The sequence below is a fragment of the Seriola dumerili genome, unplaced genomic scaffold, assembly GCF_002260705.1.
Source record: "Seriola dumerili isolate Sdu_G_001 unplaced genomic scaffold, Sdu_1.0 BDQW01000551.1, whole genome shotgun sequence".
NCBI lineage: Eukaryota > Metazoa > Chordata > Actinopteri > Carangiformes > Carangidae > Seriola > Seriola dumerili.
In genome coordinates this window covers 255,206-274,442 of record NW_019174806.1, presented here as the reverse complement: position 1 = coordinate 274,442, position 19,237 = coordinate 255,206, and the positions used below count along the sequence as shown (strand labels likewise).

Below are 19,237 nucleotides of genomic sequence, written 5' to 3'. Positions count from 1 at the left end.
GTCTCTCCAGGCATACATACAGTACATAATATGCTATAATATGCTTATTTTTTAAATCATAGCTAGGAGCATAAGGTCCTTCAGCACATGTCAACAATTGTTCCCAAAGAAGACTGCAGTGATCATGGCCTGAGCTGAATATTGTGGAGCTACATAATGAAAGTCTGGGGTATAATAAAGACTATGCTAGACGGGCTGAGTTGAGTTCAGGTTGGAGGCTTCTTACCTGAAGTCCTCCAGCTGTTTGGCCACTTCAGAAGCCTGCATGAACTGAACATCCTGGGCAAAGCGTCTTTGGGTTTCCTCAGGGAGCAGATCTGGACGGGTTCGGTCTTAGAGAATGTGGACAGCGAGTAAGTCAGAGGTAGTGATACAGACAATGAGAAACCGAGCTGGGTTGCGGTGTCCATAAACGATAAAGAATATGGTATGACTTTAACTAAATATACCACAGGAAAATAACTTACCCAACTCAGAGGACACATTGTATGGTACTGTCACTCTGAGAATCTGTAATTTGGAGCAAAAAAGAAAATAGGTGCAGTGACAGGTATAAGAAAATTATTTATTTAAAGCATATGTAAGGTATAAAGGATTTATGACTGAGAGTTACTGCATCTATTCTTTGTTTTTCTCTATATGTATAGTTTCCTTTTTTTGTGAACCCAAGGAAAAACATTGTGGCATAAACCGATAGGGAACCAAGTGAAGTGATGCAGTAGCTAAATATCACCACAAGGGGTCATTTGAACACTATAAATAAAAAAGACGCCACCAAGAGAAAAAACAGATATTCCAAATGGAAGATACATTGCACCGTCACTGACATGAAAATAACCACACGGGCCAACTTTAAGTCAAAGGGTTTACAGGAGATAGGGTTTAAAAAAAGAGGGGCTAAGAGAGGATGATTCGTCCTAAAGGGCTTTCCCACGATCCTCACAGGAAGCTGTGGGGTCGGACAGACAGGCTGGGAGGGAGGGAGTGCAGCACAAGCCAGCTGAGCTGACAGACATGCACAGTGCATGAGCTTTGAGGAAGAAATATAACAAAGAAGTGACAGAGACCAGGTGTGCCAGGAGAAGTGACAGAAAAAGACGGACAGTGAAAGGTGCTGCAGAGACACAGACTACAGACTGACGACACACAGCCGTGCCCTCACATGCAAACCATGTGCACACAATGTACTCGTCTCCCCTGAGTCCAACTTAGAGACTACAGCTGATTATATCAAATTCCTATTGATACAACACTATGAGAAAAACATAACATCCATATTGCAAAGGCTGCTATATTTTTCTAAACTGATTTTTATCTAATATGTATCACCAAGCACAACAAAGAAAAAAAAAACTGAAAGCAATGGGCTTCAATAGACAGTCTAAAGACCGAATTCATCCAAAAGTCAATCATTATAGGAGCATTGGATGAGTTTCAAAGCAGAAAACCATGCAAACATAATTTGATATGTGAAGTCATAAAGCATCTGCAACATCTGCTAGGGTCATCACTATAAAGTAATGAGTCCAAACAGTGCAGTGGAGGTCTTCACTGACAGAAATTGTTGCATCCTACTCAAAAAGGAGCTGAAATGACCTGAGTTCAAACACTGTCTAAAAAAATGGAAACATATCTCAAGAGGCCAACTGTGCTTCTTTAAAGAGGAATTGTTCATCGCATGTCACTTCATCTCTTAAAGCATCTAGATAAAGCATTCATTCACAAATTGATATATATCTAATAAGATACTGCATTTGTCTCGTTATCAGTGTGATGTCCCTGCACACTCCTGATTAACATAGCTATTTTTATTTACCGTAGGTTTACAATACATTTAATGTGTTTAAACTTTATTCATGCATGCTTCCCTTTTTTGTCACTGTTTTTGGGCCAGTTTTGTGACATTTAGGTTACTGACTATTTCAAATTTGCATGTAGACAAGATCTTGCAGGAAGTTCAGTGCAGTGTGCTACTTACTGCACCCTTGTCCAAGAAGGTGTTGTAGAACTCCACAAATTGCTTCTTGGTCTCTTTGGCACTGAGGGTCCTGAAGAGGTCAGCATGGAGGTAACACAGCTGAGAGAAGAGAGGCAGACAGAAGATCAGTGAGTGCTGATGAATTTCAATAGCTTTTCCACGCTGCTTCCACAATTACCTGAATATTTGAGATCGCTATACACTCACTTGTCAGTTTAGGAAGGAGGATTAGGAAGACTAGGCTAAAATTAATGCCGTGCACAATGACAGTTCTACAGTAACTCCCACCTTCATGAGGGTTATAATGTTCAGTTTGTGTTAAAACTGTATTAAACAGGTGTTGATTCAACTCTATGATCATTTTGGAGGCTGAGATTTGTGCTGCTGTTGAACTGTATTGCATCACACAAAGAGGTGTATCTGTTGCTAAGCCAACCATCATTGATTTGAATGAGGTGGATAAAATAATAAGGACACCTGTCAACATAATGACATCATTTTGATACATAAAAACTAATTTCTGTCAATTTTACCTATGCACGTAGAAGTCAAGGTGCTGACATAAATCGCCAAATCACAGAGACTAACTGGATTGTAATCCTAATGACATAATGCAAAGGCCTCAATCTCTATATTTTAAACACTATAATAATTGTTTTCTATGTGGGACCTTGGGCACACACCAAAACAGAAACCAGCAGACTAAGCAAGCAGCCATTAACTCAACAACACAGACACTACTGTTTGTGTAAACCCTACACAGTAAACACTCTAATGCTGTGGCCAACTTCTATTCTCCACATGGACAAATGTGAGGAAAAAGGAGAACAAGGGAGAGGGTGAGGGAGGGAGGGAGGGTGTCATGGCTATGGGAGGTGTAATTGTACCTGGGGTAGGTCACAATGTCTGCATGCGGAACAAAGGGGAAAGGACAGGCATGCTTTATAACACTGTCAAGCCTTGAAATGTAAACTCTTGTCTAAAAAAGAAATTGGTGAAAGCTCACAGGGTATATGAGTTATGATTTTGCTTTCATAATTAATTAAGTCAATCAGGTGCAATGACTTTGAATTCAGAGTGGAGTCTAATTAACATAAAATCACACACTCTCTCTCACAGGTAAATCACTTGTCTGATCACAGGTATTTGATTTGAGGATGATTAGTTGAAAGTTGGCTGAGGGCAAAGCTTTGTCAATATACAGAAAACCTGTATATACTGGAACTACTTGTTCTCCATTTAGCTGCTTTGGTTACCCTGGGACTCCTTAAGATGGTGCTCATCTTGCTCACCCTGACAGCCCTAACAGACTCTGTTGACCAGTGGAGCTGCCACATTCCCACATCTCACTTTGTGAATCACAAGTTTTCATAACATGAAGGCCACAACAGAGAAAATCAGACCCCTGGTTGTAATAATTTCAGCTGTTGAAAAACAATAAAATGTGTTTTGGAAGAACAGTCATTAACAATTAAATAAGTAGCATCTCTATCCTGAGCAAATTAATTTTCATTATTATTCTAGCCACAATCGTGCAGCTCTTTAAACGTTCATCTTGGACTGTGACCTGTCTCATGTAGTAATGCACCGATTCCATACAGTGGAGCAGCATCAGCACCTATAGAGTGACCTTACTAAATGGAATGGGCATCTTTTCTGTCTAAAGGCAGACACAACAACTGCAACTAATGATTATATTTATTATCAACTAATCCACCACTTAGTTTTTTTTTTGATGAATCAAAATTTCATATTTCATATTCCCAGAACCCAACATCATATATTAAATTGTCATTTTATCCTGGCCAACTGACAGAAAAAAACATTTAATTCAAATATCGTTGATTAATTTTCTGTTAAACACACACACACACACACACACACACACAGATAAAAATGCACTCAACACTTGGATTATAGGCGTCGCAGTTCTCACCATGGGAGCAGGGTCAAACTGTAAAAAGACATGTTGCATGAAGATCAGCAGGTGGGTTGGCCGATCTTTCAACAAATCTATATGGTCAAAGAGTGCACACTGGTCTTCCACCGCCTGCGATAGGGAGACGATGAGAGAGAACATGCAAAGAAAAAATTTAATTGGGCGATGATAATAAAATGACATTCAGCTGCTATGAGTCACTCTTTTATTCACTCACATCGTTCAGATCATTCTCGAAATCCTCATCCTCAGCCCCAATGATGCTCATGGCTGGGTTAGAGCACTGAGCCCCAAACACACCCTGCTATGGAGACAGAGAGAGAGAGAGAGGGAGGGAGAGAGAGAGAGGGGGAGAGGGAGGAAGAAAACAAACAATTAGCAAACCATTATGTGCTATACTTTCAATGGGTAAGCTATCTCTCTTTGACATGCTGAGCCCCCGCTGAGCAGAGCCAGACATAAAGCCAAATTAAGGTTTGGACAAAGTGAACTTTCCCACTGAAAAATAACATCAAGCGGAAGGAGGGAAACCGTCCCAGCATGCAATCCGGCTTCGTGAAGAGAGAGACGGCCTTAATGTGTCATATCGCTTGTGGTCCTTGAAATAAGTAGGCTCCCATTCATATGAGCCAAGAGAGGCAAAGGAATAAGCTTTGGCTACAGGTAAAGAGTGCTGCACTTGTCTTTTATCATGGACAACTAACTTTGCTTCATTCTATTTAAATAATGGCTTGAACTATGATAATCCAAAACCACTGACAAAGCATTACTTGAGTTCAGTAAACCTTAATTTCTCTTGGAATAAATCATGAGGCTTCTGGGAATGGGACACTGATAATGAACTGATAATGAAGCAATTAAAAAGGTTTTTAACTAAATAATCTCAAGTATTTTATTAAGCTTGGTGTCCTCTGTGCAGTGCTGAAGTCCTCTTCCCCGAGGCTAGACTAAAAAATTTAGTTTGGGTGTTGAACTCTGGGGAACAAATGATTCGATGAGTAACACACAGTGCGAATTCTCTCTAAAGTTTGGCCAGATCTTGCCTCTGGAAATTGTTTTTCAGACTAGTGTTGGGTTCAGTAATGCACTCAGAAGAAAACCCTCATCTAGTTGCTATGACATAAACCCTCCAGGTCTAAAAATGTAACTAGACTGATCTGAAATTAAAAGGTTTATTTATGCCAATCCTTGCCTTTGAAGTCCATGAGTGGAGGGAGAAAAAAAAAATGCATCGGAGTTGGTGACCAATTTATCCCTGCCCTTCACACCCCACACCACTTCCCCTGCACGCATACACACCCAAAAAACACAAACAACACATAGCCCTTGTATTCAGTTCTCTAAAGGCCGCAGACCCAGCGCCGCCACCAGGGAACACCCAAACGCACACAAATGAACACACATCAAAAAAAACCAACAGCTAGACCGTACATTTACCATTGTCCACTGCTAAGTAAGTACAGAGGGCAATGTAAGAACAGAGCCAAAGAGGTGTAAGGTGAGTCAAAGTAATGAGAGGAAAAGGGTGTCAATGGTCCCTGTAGAGAAAAAAGCCTTGAGAAACAGTAAGGAGCATATTAAAGATTTTATCAGGAACTTATTGTAAAGACTCATGAGCAGAGTCGTCATACTAGTCAAAGCTAAAACACTTCTCTTATCATATATCTTACCTGATTTTAGTTAATCCAGCTCCCTTTTATTTTATCCAGTCATCCGTGTTAAAAGCCCGTCTTGATTTATTTTGTTTTGCACTGTTGTCATTGTCTGTTTTGGCTTTATGTTGTAATGCACTTTTTTGCTTTTAGATTGTAAAGCACTTTGTAAATGTTGAGAGCATTGCTCTAGACACAAAATTCATTGTTATTATTTTATATGGCAAGAAGTTAATAATCCCAGCCATCAGAGGTTTTCTATACCATGGTAGCTGTCCCTTTAATATTTCTGGTTTTTGGGTTAATTTCTGGTCAAGACAGTTTATGGCAATATTAGATTTGCATGATTGGTGCATCAATGTGATGAAATAACTTGATTTGTCAAATATATGATAAGATTTGAAAAGGCAAAACCAGATAGTCCTCCATGGTAACTTTATCTATATATGGTGTCTATTTATATTTTGATATTCATCAAGACAACATAAAATAAAATACACCACAATAGAAGATTTTATCCACATCATCCAACCTTTCTATGCATTTCTAAAACACTCAGGTGATTCATGTTCATTATGTTCTTTGGATGTGTCCCCCAATTAATAATGTAAAAATGTTCAATATGAAATTCTAAATTATTCTGATTAGATATGCAGAATTAATAATAGATTCAGATTTGCTAATAAATTTGAACACAGTTGGTAGTTGAGTCAATTAAAGCATGTTTTTGTACATGTGAACACAGTATGTCTAATTATGCACGTGCGTGGTTATGCAGACCACACATTCACATTTATTGCAAAATTACTTAGTGGTTAGAGTTTACATGGAAATGCGACTGTGTACACAACCACAATTCGATTTATGGACTGAGGACAGTGTATCTGTATGTGCACAGTGGTGGGCAGGATGGCTGACAAATACTTTCAGGTCAAGGTGAGTTCTTGTACAGAGACAGAGAGAGGAACAGAACTGTTAGTCAGGAGAGAGAGAGAGAATGTGTTCATTCATGGCCATTTCCAGTGGGCTGCGGGTTGAGAAAGGCCAGTGCTAGAGCAACATGCGTAGGAGGGGTTAGCTAAACAGAGAGACACAGGAGCGTCAGGGCCACGAACGGACATCAGCATCGACATACACACACACAGAGCCACCGAGCACTTTACCAAAGTGAAACTTTCACAGAGACATGCCTCCTCTGTCACATATACACACACACACACACACACAGCCACCGAGCACTTTACCAAAGTGAAACTTTCAAAGCCACCTTACCAAGACAATGAAGAAGTTGTTATGTCACCATGACAACCACAGATATAACTGCTGCAAAAACAGCTCTAGTTATTTCCTGGTGGAAAGATAAGATGCTTTCACTGTTTTCTTTCACTGACAGTGTGGTGGATTAAATGTGAACCATCAATTTGGTCTCTAGAACCTCACGTAGCAAGATTGATCTGTCAGATTAATTTGTCTGTAGATGCACCAACTTTGTTTATTCTGTGTCATCTGTAAACATATGTCAAGTCAATTTTGTCTGTAAAGCTCAAAATCACAAATGTTCCTAAAAGGGGCTCAACAAAAGACTCCTTCTATTATTGGATCTGTGACACAGATGAGATTCAGATTTGGATTAAAAATCCTAAAATTTTATGTCAGAACTGTCAGAACTAAATAAAGTGAGTTGGGCCACAACTAAATTTATTTTAATCTGGTGTTTTTTTCTGTTTCCTTCTCACTTTGAGACTTAAATCAAGATGCAAAAGCAGAAGATGCTTATAAAACCTTGAGGAAAGCTGACTTTTAAAAACATTGCTGCTACTGTCGCTGCCTCCTCATTACAGGAGATGCTGAAGCCAGTCCCCTGTTATTGGTATGATATCGGAGTAACTGTAATGCATGTTGATACTCTGAGAGACAAATTGAAGTAGGCAGGGGGGAAACTAATTGTGGTTACTCAGATGGAAGTAGGTAAGGTCAGCTCTGCTCTGAATTTAAAGAGCACAGGATTATAGAGGGGCAGGAGTGGGAGCCTCCTCTGCCCAGGAGGAGCCAAGTGGTGCATTCCAGCATATGGCACAGTTCAGACAACAGATGGAGACAGTCTGTGAGTTTCAACAGTAACCAGACCCTCTTCCCTTCACCTCCATTAGTGCATGATAGAGGGCACACGCTCCAAACTATGAGGGTCCTTCCTGGCTGATACAGACGCAGCTGAGAGGAGGAGGAGGGGGGCATGAGTATATAGTATTTAAACAGAATGTCCCAGAAGTGCAGAGATCAGCTCTGGTGCTCCTGAGAGTAGGCAGCTGCCCCCCACTCACCCTTTCCCCTCCCTCCCATCACATTCCGGGACTAACTAAGTGTCAGGTGGCATCAATCTGATGATAGCCATCAAGCGTACGTGCCTTTGTGTGTGTGTGTGGGTTAACACTCAGCACGTATGTGGGAGGGGGCCATTCCTATGTGATTGTGGGGAGCTGCCGGTGAACGTACGTGTGTATGTGTGTTTGTGTGTGTGTGTGTTTGTGTGTGTATGTGTGTGTGTGTGTGTGTACGCGCGTGCGTGTACTATGACAACTGGTCTTTACAGCAGCATTCCTCTCCATCCCTGACCAGGCTGAGGTCTAATACTGTACATAAGCAACTGAAAAACTGCACCTGTTTCATCATTCAAACAGTTTAGCATTTCATATTTCCACCAGGTCACTAAGAGGTTACACACTGCAGCCTAATAATAACCGAGTCCCTGTTACATCAGCTCTTGTGCAAACCCGATATCCATTGAGAAATGGTTAAAACAAGCCGTTTTCCTGTGAAACCCCTCTGGCCAAGAAGAGAGGAGGAGTCAAACTGTGACCTCACCCCGAAGTGGGCATCTTCAGCGTCCATACCGTGATCGGAGGAGGTCGCACCTGTCAATCAAGCTCCTGTAATAACATGATGGTGACTGTCAGAGGGAAGTGTGATAAGTTTGCTGGAGCTGGACCAGGACCAGGTCAAATGATGCAGGTGCTTTTCAATGACAAACAGTGCCACAGTCAACATCACAGCGTGTAATGAGTAAAGGTGTGCTGATACCATTTTTTTTTTTTTTAGAACCAACCGGAGCATGAATTTCATCATTATCATTGAGTGATAATCCAGTTAATTGGTGCACACAGAGAATCCCCACAACACAGACTTTTACTACCAAGACAGGTGCCATAGATAGCACTGATACACAATCGTACACAGAGACAAACAATGTAAGGCAAAAAAACATACACAAATACTAACATATTCAGTCAGAATTAATGGGAAAAAAATTCCATAATATCCCAAAGGCTTATTACTCTTTTTGTTGTTTAATACACTAAGTGACTTGAGTGGAGAATTCAGTTCCAGGAGAAAAATGGCAAATGTCTGTTTGTGAATAAAGAATGTTGCATATAGAATAATGAGATATTCAAGATCATATAATATGATCATTTGGATTATTATTAAAAAAGTAAGACTCTAGGTCTTTCCGAAACTTTTGGGATATTTCACACATAGAAAATATATATCAATGTATAAAAATTTGGTAATAAGTCAACTAGCAGAATATATATTATGCAAAATTTTAAAATGAACTTCCTTAGCCTTGTTTGATATACAATATTTATGAGGTAAGTGCCAAGCCCCTCTCCAGTTGATCTTGCCTCTGGGTACAGTTTTATTCTTTCTTTGAAAAATTTGGCGAATATGCTTATTGTTACATTTCATATCTGTCAGTTTAATTCCATCATTCAAACATCAATAAAGACTGTGTTACATTATTCTCACCATAACTTGAGTTGAATTAATCCATCTGGAATAGCACAAGTTTAAAAATGTAATTCTCTGCAAGGAATTGGAAAACTGTGTACAGACATAAACCGTTGCCATGTTCATCAAAAAGACTGGCAACATTATCAACGTCTCTTTGGACCCAATTAAGAAAGAATAAATACCTGTTTCTGATAAGTATAACTCAAATACACTGTGACATTACTGTGGGGTGTGGTTACAGGGGGTTAAAATTCGCAAACATCAATAATTCTGGGTGTGGCAAAATTGTCCAACTTTGGCACCTTGAGGGTTAGAACCTATAGAAGCTGTGGTAGACAGCAATGCACACCACTTCTATCTTCCATCTACCCCGCAGGCATCTGACCCAGGGACACTGAGATGGATGGGATGAAAGCAACATGCAGATTCCATTAATTTTCAAAGGGATTGGCTCATTTTTTAAGCAAAAAGAAAAACATATGCCATCTGTATGATCTAAAAACTGCTATAATCATGGACCAATTCTACACACAGTGGCTTTATGTTAGATTGATATGTTAATATATTCAATATTCATTCATTCAATATGAAAGTGAGAATTATTTGAACTCTTAAGTGTAGTGTTGAGGAGGTCTCTCCATAGGAAAACGATGCCTCAAGCCAGCGAGTGCAGTTCTGCTGTTGTCCATGGTGCAGGCAGCTAAATGCAACCCCCACTTGTATTAGGCTGCATTAGTTTTAGCTAGCTGGAGTGTAGATTACTAGATGCACCTGGCCACAGATTCCATTGTATGAGCTCTCTCCTTACACTTGGTCACAATAGGCTGCGTCCTGTCCTCTATATGCAGTACCCAAAAATAGCCCAGCAGCTAATGGCTATAGCTTGCTGTGTTTGCACTGCTGTTTATCTGGCTCTCTCATCAGGCCTCAGCCTCATTAGCAGTGACTGGGGAGATTCCTACCAGCAGCACTGCTCCTCCAGCTGCTGCTCCCTGAGGCGCCTGAGCAAAGAAGAAGAAAGGGAAAAAAAAAAAATGGGGGAGTGGAAGGTGGCAAATGGGGAGGCACACAGACAGGAAGTAGGTGTAATTTCCTCAGGAAGCTATCAGAGCCATTTCCTGTATGACCTATCAGATTAAAAGAGGGAGAGGGAGAGAGAGAGAGAGAGAGAAAGAGATAGAGAAAGAGAAAGCGAGGCAGAGAGAAGGAGACAACAGCAGAGAATGAGAAAAGGTGAAGAAATAAGAGCCCACAAATGTTTCCGTAGGAAACAGGACAGAAAAAACTGCCACTCGCCTCTAAGTGCACATGGGAACCAGAAAGGGAAGTTACCGCACAGCAAGAACAAAACCCAGTGACGAACAAATGAGGAACAGACAGTTCATAAGAAAAGAGTTTCAACAGGAGAAGGTGGCCTTCAGGGGTTATTTGAAGTTTTTGCTGACATTTGCATTTTGATGACCTCATGATATGTTTGATTGCTCAATAATTTGTTACAACAACACTTTAAAAAAAGAGATGAAAGGCAGATCCTAAACTACATGAAATGCAGAGACATATATGTAACTTCATAATCTTTTTTCCACATCGTCACAAAATTGTTTCTAAATGTTTCATCACCCAATTTATTTTCTGTGGCTTTTCTGACAGTTCCAATTGCAATCACAAACTTGTACGACTCCCATGACCAACATGACTGTGGCTGCAAACACTAGCCTATATGAACCCTATAAAATGAACAGAGAAAGAAAGCCAGGGCCTCAGTGAGGAGGTGGAGGAGGAGGGGAGGTACGTGGAGAAGAAATTAAAAGAGGGGGCACACTGCAGCAGGAAATGAAGAACAAGGCGGCAACAGTGGAAAGAAAGGGAAAAAAGCAATGGAAAAAAAAAAAAAAGAGTGAGAAACTTTGGAAAGTCTAACAAACACAGAATCATCCAGAAACTGAGTCTGAGCAACGGACTACACCTGAAAGCTTACAACCTATGCATTTGCTTCCAAATACACCACACAAAAAACAAACACATACACACTAGATGCTTTCAACCTTGACCAAATGGTTCTGGCTGCAGCTGGCAGAATTGACAGCAAGCTAGCACCTCAGTGAAAACAGACCCAGAGGCACCTAAAAGAGCCTAAAAGAGCATATGTGTGAGTGTGCATGTTTTTATATTTTACATGCAGGATGCTGCCACACAGGGATGGTTACAACTGCAAGATGTGTGCAAAAAAGTAAGCTTATAGCCTAAATGTGCATGCACAATAGGATGGAGGGTGGCAGCAGGGTTAGAGCAGGACCTTAGGAGTAAAAATGCCAAAGTTAATTCCGTGTAATGAAGGTAAAGCTCATTTGTCATGTGTACAAACAATACATGTAGTGAAATTCATTGTGGTATGCTCTCATGGGTGAGCTAAAAGAATAGTGTGCAATAAATTCTAATTAGAATAGAAAGTGAAATATCCAGCGTTTTGGCACTTGACTCATACTAGTGACTGAAAACCAGCCGGGGACATCGCAACCTCTACGGCCTCAGTTTTGATCAAATCTGTCTGGATCCAGAAAACAAAAGCATCTTAGAATATTGACAAAAAACAACTTGACTCTTAACTCACAGAGATGAGACATTTTCAGATAACAAGGCCTGATGTGACTGAAAATCTCCATGTTAGTTCAAAGGGCAACAAAACAGTGGTCTGAACATTACAGAGGGCAAAGATATCCCAGGAATCTCGTCACTGCACTGACGGTAAGCAAACAGAGCAGGACAGGGTACACTGTGAGATACTGAAGATAGAGTAGCATGGCAGATAGTGTGTGCGAGGGAAGTGACATCAGCCTATGCCTGAGAGAAGGAGCGGCTCATCTGTGGTAGAAGTGTAAGAATATGAGCCGTCAAACATTTTTTCCGTCCTCTTTTTCACCACCACATCCTCCTTTCTACTGCAATCCTTTCTTTCGGTAGGTTTCATCTCTGTACATCTTATGTTTCATTTTCCTTTTCCTCTCTCTCTCTTAACCTCCCTCCTTCACCTACAGCCCAAAATAAAGCGGCCCCTTGTACAATCGCTCCAAGACAGCCAGTGCATTCATGGCTGGCAGACAAGGGTCAATTATGTAATTTAACGACCATTACGTAGTGGCTAAAATAAGATTATGGGCAATAGTGCCGAAGAGGCAGGTCTTTTCATTGCTGCACAGGCTCCTACCTTACATGTTGTTCATTTTTTCTACTACAAGTCCAAAAGGAACCGTGCTGTTGAATCCCTCCGGATTCCTTGAGTTTTACTGCAATGACCTTTTCGTGATATGATTTTATTTGGAAACAACTGTGGCAAAGAATCATTGACCTTCTTTTCATATGATTTCAGTTGAGTAGACATTGCTCTCAGAGGTTTTTAATGATGCTGAACAGCCCCCACCCCCAAAAAAAATCCCAGTGCAAGACTCCCCAACCTATGTTAAGATTTTAGAGATGATGTTAAACAAGGTATCCCACAAAAATGAGCTACGGCTGAACTTCCTCCCTTCTTCTACAGCCATGCATATTCACCAAGGCGTTCTCTTCACTTTCTCGTCTCTCCTTAGAGCCAAAGTACAGTTCACTCTCCTGCTCCAACAAACTGCCACCCCCACCCAAACCCACCCCCTCCAACCCTCTCACTCTCTCCATGTCCCCATATAGAGGTCATTGGCTTCATGGAAACATTTGATAGGCCGGGGCCAATCGACTGGCATGGATTGGCAGTTCAGAGTGAACCTCCAGCTTGGCCTAACTGCTTCCATGTGTGCGTGTGTCTGTGTGTGTCTGTGTGTATGTGTGTGTGTGTGTATGTGTGTGTGTGTGTGTGTGTGTGTGTGTGTGTGTGTCTGTGTGTGTGTGTGTCTGATCAGTAATTGCTAAGGCCAAACACAAAAACCTCTGATTAGCATTTGGGACAAAAGCTGCTCCTCATTCATTAACAAGTATGTTCTGTTGAGTGTTTGTGCATCCAGCTTTCATTTGCATCTGATTTTAAGACGATACCAAACAAAGCAGCCATACCAAGGCTCCTGCTGAATATTCCTGGAAGGAATTTCGCCTGCCTAGAATCAAAGCTGAGGCTAACATTGCCAAAAATGCCTCTGTACTTGCACACAAGCACACCTTGATTCGCGATGCTAACCTCATGCCAATGCAATCCAGATATGAAACATTCTCTCTCTCTTTCTCAGGTTAGACCTATCCTGCATCAAGGGATAATTCAATCTTCAGCCCAGACTGTTCTCTGTACTGACCACAATCAGTGTTTTAACTCAAATTTAAATGCATATCTACAATTCCACTTTAATGAGCTAGTATTCAACCTTTAAGAAGTATTATAGGACTGGGCGATATGGACAAAAAAAAAAATACAGGTTATCACATACAGCTATGGATTGTTTCTAAACAGAACACCGTTGTCCAATTCAATAGTCAGTTTCAACACATTTCGAGCGGTCCGCTCCTTCCGTTTGTGTTTTTTAGCTGAACTGGACATGCCTGATATCACAGCCTGATATCTGCAGACAGCTAGCTAATGTTAGCTCCTGTACCCGGCAGGTAAGGACAAACTGAGCAGAGCAGAATCTCAACGCCGATTCCAAACAGTGTGCAGAAACATTTTTTAGTCTGTCTCACTGTTAAGTTCACATAGCCAGAGGTGGCTAACCCCCTGGAGTTCACAGTCACCTGTAGTCACAATGGTGCATTAAATTCCAGCATGCAATAGTTTACAAGACTGTTGAGTCTCAACAGCTAATGAGGCCAGCTATACCCAAGTTAATTTTTGACTAAAAGTAACCTGTTTGTGCAAATTTTAATACCTTAATTTTTATGATGTAGACACACACTATAAAGGTTTTTATCACCCAGCCCTATACCACACACTCTTCTTCCTTGTCAAAGACTGTTGCCTATGTTACACACATTAGTATGTGTTATGCTAGTAGCATCTAATGTAGCACAGTCCCTCAGACTGGAGGACCTTTCACCCCACCATACCCCCCCATCTTTCCCTCCTCAAGAGTAAACATCATCTATGGAGTCTAGTCTCGCTTTTTCCACTCTGACCCTCAAATGAAAGAGCTCATTCTCTTTTCCCTCACTCACTCTCACACTCTCCATCACACACATCAGCTTGCCAGTCGTCCCTCTGACTCACACTTGGATAAATGGATGTAACTCTTTCCATTTTTCTACCTTTTTTTTCAGTGTGTGTGGAACAAGCACTTGCCCTGGCTAGCAGCCCTGGCTATACCTGAACAGAATCCTCTTGGCATTATGTGAGAGTGAGAGCACATCTCACAAACAGATCGACTGGATTCATTTTGGACCCTGAAGGCGTCATTCAGTTGTGGGGAGGGGATGTCACTGCTGTACACACATGACTCACATGTCTCATATGTCTCACGTCTCACACATGCACACACTTTGGCCACACATACTGAGAGCAGGCAGCCTTGTCTAGTTTTTACTGCAGAGTGTGAAGCAGTCCTGATTGACAGCAGAGAGATGACAGAGATTGGCAGGTGAAGACACTGGGCTCTTTGGGGTACGATAAAATACCTGTGGGATAGATTAACTTCTGAATCGCCATCCTGTGAATGGACTGATGCCAAAATAAGACTACTGAATAGTTTATAGTTAACTTTACAATGAATGGTATGAAGTTAAATACAAAACAATTAACAAAACAATCAGTGTTTTGTCTATGTAAAAAGACTTTGTCAGCTCAGTCAAGTGCAGAACGAGTCAGTACAAATCAGTGTCGTGGGGTTCTGTTGGGCCATTACACTATTAAAGGGGTATTCAACCAATTATACACATATAGGTAAGTTTACTCACCATAAAAAACTGTTTTATAGAATCTTCTGTGGCTCTGAGGGAAACGTTCCCACTCTCGCAAAAATAACCATGATGATGTCACTATGACATCATCATGGTTATCTCATCTTGGACTCTGACTTATAACAGAAAACCTGCATTAGAAACTGTGAGTGTGGGGTTTTAAAGATGTGGGCATTTACCAGGAAAAAGAGGGTCAAGAAAAACCCACTATGGAGTTGCATTATGGGAAATGTAGGATCAAATGTTGTTGGAGCTTGACCCATACCCACTGTAAGTGCAATGCTACACTGGGGAACCCCTTTAAAGTAATAAAACCCCTTATCATTATATCCCTTCATACCAGCCATAGACAATTTGCATGAAGTCTTATTATTATTACAATATTATTATAGTACTCAGTAATGTAAATTATTTGGCTTTTTCTTAAATCACTCACACCATTTAACATATGTGCATATTATGTTTTATCTGGTGGCCTCTTAAATTCCCCTCAGTGTTCATAGCACTACTTCCTCCGAACAGTCCCACAATGACAGTTGTCACATCTAACTGATACAAAAATGACAGTCATGGGACATTACACTTGCCACAGATGACTCAAAATGATAGTAATCAGCATTGGTGTCCAAAATCTCCAATGAGAGCTCACTGCAGAGTAAACCACTGTAGTGAATGAGTGACACAGCCGTAGCCTTTCTCAGCCACGACAGTGTAACAGTGAGCAAGCAGTAACAACAACAGCACCCTGAAACCGAAGCAGCTACATGGAACTCCGGCAACATTACTTTTATCATTTACACCCGTAACTCCCCTACTGTGACGTCAAAATGTCTCTGGTGAAAAAGGTCAAGCGAGGTCTGTTATAGTACTTTTATATCTGTTTATGCTGTTGTCCCTCGTGCAAAAGAGGTTTCTGACCTCAATGTGACTTCTATAAAATGTAAAGCATTCTCTGAAGGTTTAATTTGAAAAATTATTAACAGATAAAATAAGCACATGGGAATGCCTATTTGAGGTTAATCCAGTCAATAATCCAGTAATTAACAGACAAATCAAGGCACAACATCACAGTGATGCACTGATTTTACACAATACAAGTAATTGACCAACAACAACTGCAGATATTAAAGAAATAGACACGGTCTAGCAAGAATTCAGCTGACAAATCTTTTCAAACCACACTTTTCAAACCACACTACATTTTAGGGCTGCAATTTATCATTATTTTCATTATAGATTAATCTGCAGATTGTTTCCTCAACATATCGATTAATTATTTGGTCTATAAAACATTAGGAAACAGGGGAAAATGGTGACATGTTTGTTTTGTTTAGTCCAAAACCTAAAATATTTACATATCTGAGAACATGGAACCATCAAATGTTTTGCATTTATTCATACAAAATGACTCGAACAAGTCATTGATTATCAATATAGTTGCCGAACCATTTCCAATCAAGTCAAGGCGTCTCCAATGTATCCAAGTAATCTAAACTTTATTTCGTCCATGCAAACAAACACAGGAACACACATTTTGTTCAGTGCTGAGATTACCTGTCGTTTCACAGGTATAGTTGTGTCACATGCCCACTTCAGCTTAACCAACTTTCTATGCATTCACGCAGAGAGTTTTGTAACTTCACCCCATCTCAACCACTGAGCTCATTCAGGAGGAATCAGTAGATTTCCCTATGAAGATGAGCAGCCCAGCCCGCTCTGTCTCTCATTATCTGCTGCCTGTGCGTCAACCTAACTGCAGCCAGAGAAGAATACCTGTGCTCCCTTTGAAGTCCGAGCCTGACTACAGTAAATTATTATCTTGCCTTTAACACAGCTCCAGACCCTAAGGACACCCCTTGGCTGATCCACCGTGGGTGCCATTACCTGTCCCTCCAGTTGTTGGGTATCTCTCAAAGAGATAAACAATAAGTGTTACACCTCACTGAAGCACTATCTGAGTTAATCTTGCTCCCCTCTGAGAGACAGTGGATGTGGGTGAGTTTATGTAGGCCTATAACAATAGAGAGAGTGAGAGAAAGGGAGGGAGAGAGCGGCACAGCAACTCAGATTAAATAGCCAACATTCCTTTAAAAGGAAGAGAAGGTAGCCTTTGGGCTCCAGACAAGCCTGCACTTGTAAAACATGGTGAGAGAGAGATGACAAGTGCAGTGCTCCTCTGGTCTAACAGAGCGTAACAGGAAGTGGCAGGGCCTGCTTCACATGGGGCCTCTGGGGTGCAGCGACTGGCTGCGAACACGTCACAGTCTCCAAAAACCGCCAGCTGCAACACCCTTAACACACACACATACACAGCACGTATAATAATTAGCAAAACTAGCTGTTATTAGCACTCACTGGAAATGTGAGTTTGCTTAGACAGAGCTCAATCTTGCAGACCAAAACCTGTGAGGAGCAAAAGTCATATATAGGCACAAATAAGATAAACTAGCCTGGAAACCTGCCAAAAAAAACCTGTTGTTCTTCAGGGAGTGATTAATGAAAACATGACGACTTACTGGCAAGCACAACCCACACTGTTCCAGCCTCCTATCTTTAGTTAATGACTGCATTCAGATAATGAAGCTGAACTAGATGTACAGTAATTGCAGTTTCCTGTGAGCACAGGAAACTCTTGCCTATTCTGCACAGGCCATGTCCTCTGTTTCACAAGGCAAAATCAACATGGGTAATCAATTATATGCAGACACTAATTATTGAACACTGTCTGAATGGACACCCCCAACTCTATATGCTCTATATGGGCTGATATGATGAGTGAGTGGTATAGAGAGAGGGGAGGGGAGAGAGAAAACTGGGAGGGACTGATGTCATACAGAGCAGCAAGATTGTAGCCTACTTTCATGTTGTGCAAAAACAATGTTGACAAATGAATAAGAGGAAAACAAAGGGCTCGTTCACCTAAGTCTGTAATCACACTGCCAAGTGCCCTTCTTTCAAATGGACACAGCTGGAAACAACAAAACGGACATTTAAGAGGAACAAAATACAAGCAGCTTTAGACTCTAGGCTGGATTTTCCTTATGAGAAACAACCACTGCACATTTGTGATAGATTTCAGTAAGATTCTCTTGCAAAGAAGACACCAATACAAACTATTTCACAAGGTCGCCAACTACAAACTCTCCACTGAGTACCAATGACACAGCATAACTCCATTTGGGAATATTAAAGTTATTTGTAGTTTGGGATAAGACCTTAACCAGTCAAGCCGTAAAATGTTAGATGGCTTTGCCAGAAATTAGCTACACACGGTCCAACTCTGCTACCTGAAGTTGTTATACCCACATAACAGCTACTTTAATGCTTCTGACTAATACTTCAAGTTTCCCAAAAGAGCTAGAATATTTCCCGGTGCTACAATAATTTGACAAAATGTTCAATAAACCCGTTATTATTTTTTATATAAATATGAGTTAGATGAGATGTGGTGAAGCCAGCCGAACACAGCATTCCTCTATGTGGACGCTACCGTCTGCTGCTCGGGCTGTAGAGGTGTGGAGGGGGGGGGGTAAGCCGTTTCTCTTGGTTAAACAAATACCCATGGCGACTTTTAACATATCAAACAACGCCATAAAAGTTCAGTTTCTTTATAAAGTTTGTCTGCAAAGAATTAAAAATGATGTACTCACCCTTAAATTGAGAGAAAACGAAAAGCAGCGCGTCTAATAGGTTTCCTGTTCGAAAGTTGCCGTGTGTCAGTGGGAAAAAAACATTGTACGCGGAAGTACACATAAAAAAAGCAGAGGGTGATCAGCAGACGGTGATTAAAAAGCAACGATTTGGCGTTTCAAAATTATCGAGTGCAATGTGTCCGATAGCATATAAACACGGGTAATAAATTCACTTATTACCTTTGTGTGTTTTATGGCTTCACTGTCAATTAAAAAAAAGTAAACCGTCTAAAACGGGTTGTTTCCGCACTGTGTTACACAGTAACCCGTCCCCATTGAGTCCACACTGTGCTACTGAGCAGTAAGTATTTTATAATTAGGC

The 19,237-nt window shown here is 40.9% G+C and overlaps 1 protein-coding gene across 7 annotated transcripts in view; it reads right to left on the bottom strand.

The window, feature by feature from the left end:
* The window catches only part of arhgef1 (Rho guanine nucleotide exchange factor 1), a 41,374-nt gene that overhangs the window by 21,729 nt on the left and 408 nt on the right, over positions 1-19,237 (bottom strand). For 4 of the 7 annotated variants that reach the window (XM_022764644.1, XM_022764645.1, XM_022764650.1 and 1 more), the window contains exons 1-7: positions 18,874-19,174; positions 8,432-8,496; positions 4,135-4,221; positions 3,915-4,028; positions 1,979-2,077; positions 468-510; positions 227-332 (exon numbers count right to left, since the gene is read on the bottom strand). In XM_022764644.1, coding sequence (XP_022620365.1) covers positions 227-332; positions 468-510; positions 1,979-2,077; positions 3,915-4,028; positions 4,135-4,221; positions 8,432-8,458 — 476 coding nt within the window. In that variant the 5' untranslated portion in view covers positions 8,459-8,496; positions 18,874-19,174. Of the gene's footprint in view, positions 1-226; positions 333-467; positions 511-1,978; positions 2,078-3,914; positions 4,029-4,134; positions 4,222-8,431; positions 8,497-18,873; positions 19,175-19,237 lie in introns of those variants that run through there. The other 3 variants (XM_022764648.1, XM_022764647.1, XM_022764649.1) reach the window with 3 other exon arrangements.